The following is an 8293-nucleotide window of genomic DNA, read 5'->3' as shown; positions in this document are numbered from 1 at the left end:
TTATATTCCCGGCCCGTGTATTTTAAAAACTGATTTTAGGGTGGAGAACCCTTCATCCGTTCCGGGTCGGTGTGAGCACGTATCGATGTATACGTGCTCTATAGCGGAGGTTCACCTCGAGGCCGTCAGAAAAGACTGCGGCTGGGGTTCTGAGGTTGTGTTACAAATCCCATCCTCCGATGAGAGCGTCACTACTTACGTGGAGGGATTTTTAAGTGTTTACACCTATCCCTTTACGTTGGGAGCTGTCGATCCCATGATTTTTGATTTCTGCAGGAGATATAAGGTTACCCTCGGCCAAATTCATCCTTCCTTATGGCGTATAGTCATCTTATTGTGTTTCTTCTCTATCAAAGCCGGAGGGTTGGATTTTTCTCTGAACCACCTTATACGACTGTATCGGCCTCAGATTTATCGTGGACTAATTAGGCTACATCGTCGAACATCGAAGGCTTTGATGTCAAGCATTGATGAAGATAAGGATCGAGGTTGGATGGGTCAATATATTCGAGTGAGGACTCGTGATCTTATCCAGGAGGAAAAGATGTCGTTTCCTGAAAAATGGAATTTCGACCGTAAGTGATTCATGTTTGCTTTTCGTGTCTTTTTCCATTTTTGTTAATATTATTTTCTGATGTCCAGCTGCACCTTGGATGCCACAAGTTGTGCCTGATCTCGAGGATTGGGTTCGAAAGTTAGCCTCGACTTCATCCTATGCCGAGCGCGCTTGGCGTGATTTGGCTAAAGGTAGATGGGAGGCCAAGAATCATGGTGAGGTTTGGTTCCTGTTTCCCTCGAGGTATATTCTGCGTTCATTTCGTTATTGATTTTTCCTTTGTATATAGGTGTAACTAGGGATGCCGTTTTGAGGCCTTCGAGCGGTGATGAAGGAAACAAGTCCCCGGTCCTGGAACAGGGAAAAGAAAAGAAACGAAGGGCTTCCTCTCGGCCGGAGGACCCTAAGCCCAAAACTCGAAAGGTGAGGAGAAAAATCATTGCCCTTTCGATCGACTCGGTCCAACGACTGAGGGAGGAAGAAGAAGAAGAAGATAGCTCCTCGACTTTGGTAGTCCGACCTACAGAGGCAGTCGAGGTTGCTAGAGCTGCTGAGCCGATGGCGGCCGTGCGCATCAGGGTTGGTTCCGAAGACCTAAGTCTCGATCGGAGTACTCCGAGTGATTTTCTCGGGGCAATGGCAATGGGCCATTCACCTTCTCTTCCGTCTTTTTCTGAGGAGGCGTTGAAGGAGGCTCGAGAGCTGAATACTCTCGATTTGCTGGCTCAGGTGCAGTGGATCCTTTTAAGGATTGTTTTACTGGTGTTGATGACAGTTCCGATATCGGTGATGCTTCTCTTTTGTTAGAGGAAGCTCATCGTTTTATTACTCGGGTAATGATTCTTCCATACTTGGCTTCTTTGTTCTTTTCCATACTTGACGGTTCCGATATCGGTGATCCTTCTTTGTTTTATTGGTGTTGATGACAGTTTCTAACTATGCAGGCCATCGGTAGGTTTCGAGTTGATCTTAGCCAGTGTGAGGCCGAACTCCGAAAGGTCCTAGGTGAAAGAGATGACCTTCGACTTCTTAGTAGCAAAAAGGAGGAGGCTATAAAAGATCTTCAAGCGGATTTGGCTAAGGTTCGTGAAGAAAGGGTCGAGCTCGATCAGCAGGTGAGCCTCGTTCTGTTAAAGTAAGGATTCGACTCGACTGTGGAAGTTAACCCTTCGTTGTCTCAGTTGCAGCAAAAGATCGAGAAGATCAGGCTACTTCGAGAGGAGGTCGATCAAATCCGGGCCGAATGCAACCAGTGGAAGGAGACTATTGACCTCCTGGCAGCGGAGAAAGAAACCATCTTAACAAAGTTATTATCAGCCGACGTTCAGCTTCGAAACGTCAAGCAAAAGGTGTCGGGTCAGGCTAAGAAAATCGATGAGCTTGAGATACGACTTGCTGAGGCTAAGGCGGAGGTTGAGTCGTCGAAAGTTTTGGCGGATAAGTCTATTGCTGTATATCGAGTTGATGTTGAGGCCGCTCAAGTGGAGGCCCATGAAGCGGCGAAGATTGTCGATGCTCGAGCTCATTGGGTTGCGAACTTGTTAAGTATAGATTTCGGAGGAAGACTCTCGAGGAGATACATGCTCGAGGTTTCGACCTTACCGAAGAGGTAAGAAAGGCAAAAGAGCTTGAAGCGGAAGCTGAAGCCTTGGCTTCTGATGATGATGACGATGATAACGATGATGGTAGCAAAAGCGGGTCCGAGGGTGGGGAAGACCCTGACCCAGAAGCTTAGAGTCTAATTCTCCATATCTGTAAATTAATTATGTAGGCAATTTTATATATATATATAACAAGGTCGATTTTGATCGATCAGATTTGGAGTGACATTTTGCTTGTTGAGTTGATGATAATGTGGTGGTTAACGTAAACTCTGAGTAAACGTAGCTTTTTCAATGTTTCAAACTTGATTGGGTCCTTGTTCGAACTCGGCAGCCCGTAGGCTTTAACATTTGAGTGTTTATTTCGAACTCGATATAGAAGTAGCCAGTGGGCTTAATATTCGAGTGTTTATTTCGAACTCGAGATAATGTGGTAGCCCGTAGGCTTAATATTCGAGTGATTATTTCGAACTCGAGATAATGTGGAAGCCCGTAGGCTTAATATTCGAGTGATTATTTCGAACTCGATGTTGAAGTAGCCCGTAGGCTCAACGGTCGACTGAGTATTTCGAACTCGATATAGAAGTAGCCCGTAGGCTTAATATTCGAGTGTTTATTTCGAACTCGAGATAACTCGATATGCCCGTAGGCTGGTTGCATAATAAATCTCAAGTCATTGTACATATGTTTTGGGGCAATCTATATGAGCATGGTTCATTTTGACCATTTTGGCTCTTACAATTTTTCCTCTATTGTTGTGAGAAGACTTTGTTGCATCTGAACTCGATGTGTTTGAGGGCCTGGTGGCCCCCCGGTATTCGAGGCCGTTCGGGCTAAGGGTCGAAAGCCTCGGATACTATTTTAAAAGCGCAGCACGATCGATGGTTGCCTCATTAAAAACCTTGCCGCAAAAACCCATTTGGGAAAAAATCGGTCTAAGGAAAAAAGAGTGCAACACGTGCTTTTGAGTAAAAGAATACTTCTGTTCTTTGTTTGAACTTCTGTACAGGACAGTTGAATAAATATGGGAAAGGTCGGACCTTAGCAGTAGTACCGTTTTAGATGTGATACATTCCAACTGCTTGATAGCTATTTGCCGTTTATGATGTCGAGCCTGTACGATCATTTCCCAAAGTTCTCGAGCACCTGGTACGGTCCTTCCCAATTTGGTCCTAGTTTTCCTTCATTTGGATTCCGAGTATTGATGGTGACTTTCCTTAACACCAAGTCCCCTGGCTTGAAGTGGCGAAGTTTAGTTCTTCGATTGTAATACCTTTCGATTCGTTGCTTTTGTGCGGCCAACCGGATGAGGGCAGCTTCTCGTCCTTCGTCCGATAATTCAAGGCTGGTGTTCATAGCCTCGTTATTTGATTCTTCCGTCATGAATCGAAATCTGGGACTAGGCTCTCCGACTTCGACTGGTATCAATGCCTCGGATCCATATACTAAGGAGAATGGGGTCGCCCCTGTACTGGATTTCGATGTTGTTTGGTATTCCCAAAGGACTTCGGGCAGGATTTCTCTCCATTTTCCCTTAGCGTCGTTCAATCTCTTCTTCAGGTTTTGAAGAATAGTTTTGTTTGTTGATTCGGCTTGTCCGTTTCCACTGGGGTGGTACGGGGTTGCTAGTATCCTTCTTATTTTGTGGTCTTCGAAGAATTTTGTGATTTTGTTGCCAATGAATTGCTTCCCATTATCACATACTATTTCGGATGGTATCCCGAATCGGCTTATGATATGATCCCACAAAAAGTCGATAACCTCTTTTTCTCTTACTTTCTCGAACGCCTGCGCTTCAACCCATTTAGAAAAATAGTCAGTCATAAACAAAATAAATCTGGCTTTACCTGGGGTCGATGGTAGGGGGCCGACGATGTCCATTCCCTATTTCATGAATGGCCATGGGGATAGGACCGAGTGAAGTTGTTCTCCGGGTTGATGGATCATTGGAGCAAACCTTTGACATTTATCGCATTTACGAACAAATTCTTTTGCGTCTTTGCCCATATCGATCCAATAATACCCTACTCTGATCACTTTTCGAACTAACATGTCAGCACCGGAGTGATTGCCACAAGTGCCCTCGTGTTCTTCTCGGAGGATGCAATTGGTATCTCCCGGACCTATGCATACCGCCATCGTCCATCGAATGTTCTTTGATATAATGTTCCGTATGCAGTCAAAGTAAATCGAGCAGCTTTAGTTCGAAGGGTCCTGGACTCTTTGTGGTCTGAAGGGAGCTTTTCGTTTTTTAAGTATTCAATATACTTCTTTCTCCAATCCCAGGTTAAGCTAGTAGAATTTATTTCGGCGTGCCAATCTTCGATTACAGATCTTGAAAGTTGAACGACAGTTTCCGAGTTCAAATCATTCACCTCGACCGATGATCCCAAATTAGCAAGCGCATCGGCCTCGTTATTCTGTTCTCGTGGAACATGTCGTAGACTCCATTGTTTGAAATGGTTCAAAGTGATAAGCAGTTTGTCCAAATACCTTTGCATTCTGCCTTCTCGGACTTCGAAGGTTTTGTTTACTTGACTCACCACCAGCAAAGAGTCGCAATTGGCCTCAATGACCTCCGCTCCCAAATTTCTAGCTAGCTCGAGACCTGCAATTATGGCTTCATACTCGGCCTCGTTATTAGTTAACCTGATAGTTTTAATAGCTTGCCTAATAATGTTACCCGTGGGAGATTTTAAAACTATGCCTAGCCCGGACCCCTTTACGTTCGAAGCTCCGTCCGTAAAGAGGATCCATGCCCTCGTCGATAAATTTGATTTTAACAATAGTTCTTTTTCGACTTCGGGTACGAGGGTCGGCGTGAAATCGACCACGAAGTCTGCTAAAATTTGAGACTTTATGGCCGTTCGAGGTCGATATTCGATATCATACCCGCTGAGTTCGATGGCCCATTTGGCCAATCGGCCCGATAGTTCAGGTCTATGTAAAATATTACGAAGTGGACAGGTGGTTAATACGCTTATGGGGTGGCATTGGAAGTACGGTCGTAACTTCCTAGAGGCGCTAATCAGCGCAAGCGCCAATTTTTCCAAGTGCGGATATCTAGTTTCCGCTTCCCCTAAGGTCCGACTTACGTAGTAAACAGGAAATTGCGTACCTTCCTCTTCTCGAACCAGGACACTGCTTATGGCGACTTCTGATACTGCCAAGTACAGGTAAAGTTTTTCGTCGGTTTTTGGAGTGTGCAGCAGTGGTGGGTTCGATAGATATCGTTTCAGTTCTTGTAACGCTAGTTGGCATTCCGGTGTCCAAGCGAAGTCGTTCTTCTTTTTGAGTAGAGACAAAAATTTGTGGCTTCGATCTGATGATCTCGAAATGAATCGGCCTAAGGCTGCTATTCTTCCTGTTAACCTTTGTATAGCTTTCACGCTGTTCACGATGGTGATGTCTTCAATGGCCTTGATTTTGTCTGGGTTAATCTCGATTCCCCGATTTGACACCATGAAGCCGAGGAACTTACCCGAGCCGACTCTGAAAGCACATTTTTCGGGGTTGAGCCTCATGTTGTATTTCCTCAGAATATCGAATGTTTCCTGCAAATGGGTCAAATGGTCCTCTGCGTGCAGGGACTTGACTAGCATGTCATCAATATAGACTTCCATTAATTTACCTATTTGTTCTTCAAACATTCTATTTACTAGGGGTTGATAAGTAGCTCCTGCATTTTTTAGCCCAAAGGGCATTACGTTATAACAATATGTTCCATATCTGGTCACAAACGAAGTCTTTTCCTGGTCTTCCGGGTTCATCTGGATTTGATTATACCCGGAATAGGCATCGAGAAAAGTAAGGATCTCGTGGCCGGCCGTGGCATCGATTAAGTGATCGATGTTGGGCAGTGGATAAGAATCTTTGGGGCATGCTTTGTTCAAGTCCTTGCAGTCTATACACATTCTAAGTTTGTTTCCCTTTTTAGGCACTACGACCACATTGGACAACTATTTGGGGTATTTTACCTCTCTAATGGATCCTATTTTGAGCAGTTTAGTTAATTCATCTTTTATGAATGCGTGCTTCACCTCCGATTGGTGTCTTCTTTTTTGCTTCACCGGTCTGAATCTAGGGGACACACTTAGTCGATGTGTCGTTATGTCCGGCGGGATTCCTGTTATATCTAAATGGGACCAAGCAAAGCAATCGATGTTATCGATAAGAAATTGAATGATTTTCTTCCTGAGTTTGGGGCTCAAACCCCTTCCCAGGTATACCTTTCGTTCGGGCCAGTGTTCGATCAAAATGATTTGCTCCAATTCCTCAATAGTTGATTTGGTGGCATCGTAGTCATCGGGGGTCACGAAAGATCGAGGGATCCACTGATCATTATCTTCTTCGATGCTCTGCTTATCTGGCTGGGTCGAGGCCGATGTATTTGGTTGCTATTTGGCGTTCCGGTCTTCGACTGTGCCTCCTTTTGAACCCAATCCATTCACCGGCGAAGACGAAGATGTTGGTTTTGCTTCCTCGACGGAGAACATTTTCTTTGCGGCTGGTTGTTCTCCGTACACTATTTTGACACCTGTCGGTGTTGGGAATTTGAGGACCTGTTGTAGGGTCGAAGGTATAGCTCTCATGTTGTGGATCCACGGCCTTCCGAAAAGGGCGTTATATCTCATATCGCCTTCGATCACGTGAAACTTTATTTCCTGAATTGCTCCGGCGACGTTTATCAGTAGGGTTATCTCGCCTTTGGTGGTTTCTCATGCCATATTGAATCCGTTTAAAACCAAAGTTGCGGATACGACCTGGTTTTGTAGGCCGAGCTATTTTACGACCTTCAATCTGATGATATTGGCCGAGCTACCTGGATCAATTAACACACGCTTAATTTTAATTTTATTCATGAGTACGAATATTACCAGTGCATCGTTATGGGGTTGGATGATTCCCTCTGCATCTTCATCATTGAACGATAAAGTCCCTGAGGGAGTGTAATCTTGAATTCGAGATCGCTTTTCCCTCACAATCGATGTTTTAGTGCGTTTGAGCATAGGTCCCTGAGGGGTATCGACGCCGCTAATGATCATGTGAATGATGTGCTGTGGTTCTTCTTCTTCGTTTTGCTTGCCGAAGTCCTTGTTTTTAAAATGGTTCTTCGCCCTATCACTCAAAAATTCCCTAAGGTGCCCTTTGTTGAACAAGCGGGCTACTTCCTCTCTTAATTGTCTGCATTCTTCCGTTTTGTGACCATGGGTGCCATGATACTCGCATATTTGATTGGGATTCCTTTGGGCCGGATCGGTCTGCATGGGTCGAGGCCATCTGGTATCTTTGATGCGTCCGATAGCCGATACGATGGCGGATGCATCGATGTTGAAGTTATATTCCGATAATCGAGGAACTTCTATAAGATCGGCATATTTATCAAAGCCTCTCTTGCTCATAAGTCCCCGAGAATTTTGCCCCCGATCATACCTGCGGTTATTCCTAACTGTCTCATGTGCCGAACCGTGGTTCACTCGATCTGTGACGTACGGCTGGTATCGGTCTCTGTTTAACCTTTGTTCTCTGTTGGTTTCCTTCAGAATTTTAGTGGTTGCGCGGTTCTGACGCGTGGGTTCATACGGAAATCCCAATTGATCATCTTCGACACTGATTTTTGATTGATACCGATTGTGTATATCCGCCCAAGTTATTGCAGGGTATTCAATCAAGCTTTGTTTCAGCTGACGTGATGCTGTCGAACTCAGTCCGTTCAACCCTTGGGTGAAAGCTTGTACGGCCCAGTCGTCTGTGACTGGTGGCAAATCCATGCGTTCCATTTGAAACCGGGATACGAATTCCCTCAATATTTCATCACCCCTTTGTTTTATTTTGAATAGATCCGATTTCCTCGTTGCGACCTTTATGGCACCAGCATGTGCTTTTACGAACGAATCTGCTAACATGGCAAAAGAATCGATAGAATTTGGTGGCAAGTTGTGATACCAGATCATTGCTCCTTTTGCGAGGGTCTCTCCGAACTTTTTCAATAATACGGACTCGATCTCATCGTCTTCCAAATCGTTGCCTTTGATGGCACATGTATATGAGGTGAGATGTTCGTTAGGATCGGTCGTACCGTTATATTTGGGAATTACGGGCATACGGAACTTTTTTGGGATCAGTTTCGGGGCCG

At 44.9% G+C, this 8293-nt stretch overlaps 1 protein-coding gene across 1 annotated transcript; it reads left to right on the top strand.

The window, feature by feature from the left end:
* Positions 1-457: 457 nt before the first annotated feature.
* Positions 458-2291, top strand: LOC138903085 (uncharacterized). Its single transcript, XM_070191000.1, has 6 exons — positions 458-575; positions 846-1290; positions 1332-1389; positions 1501-1671; positions 1885-2007; positions 2103-2291. The coding sequence occupies exons 1-6, from the start codon at positions 458-460 to the stop codon at positions 2289-2291; spliced, it is 1104 nt and encodes a 367-aa protein (XP_070047101.1).
* Positions 2292-8293: the final 6002 nt, after the last annotated feature.

Source organism: Nicotiana tomentosiformis, chromosome 12 (assembly GCF_000390325.3).
Source record: "Nicotiana tomentosiformis chromosome 12, ASM39032v3, whole genome shotgun sequence".
NCBI classification, from domain to species: Eukaryota; Viridiplantae; Streptophyta; class Magnoliopsida; order Solanales; family Solanaceae; genus Nicotiana; species Nicotiana tomentosiformis.
The sequence above is the reverse complement of the archived record's forward strand: the minus strand, read 5'-3'. Positions and strand labels throughout refer to the sequence as shown.

Coding starts and splice junctions, on each gene's coding strand:
- LOC138903085 (XM_070191000.1), top strand. CDS start 458: ATGTCAAGCATTGATGAAGATAAGGATCGAGGTTGGATGGGTCAATAT. Junction 576..845: donor TGAAAAATGGAATTTCGACC/GTAAGTGATTCA, acceptor CTTTGTATATAG/GTGTAACTAGGGATGCCGTT. Junction 2,008..2,102: donor TGGCGGATAAGTCTATTGCT/GTATATCGAGTT, acceptor GAACTTGTTAAG/TATAGATTTCGGAGGAAGAC.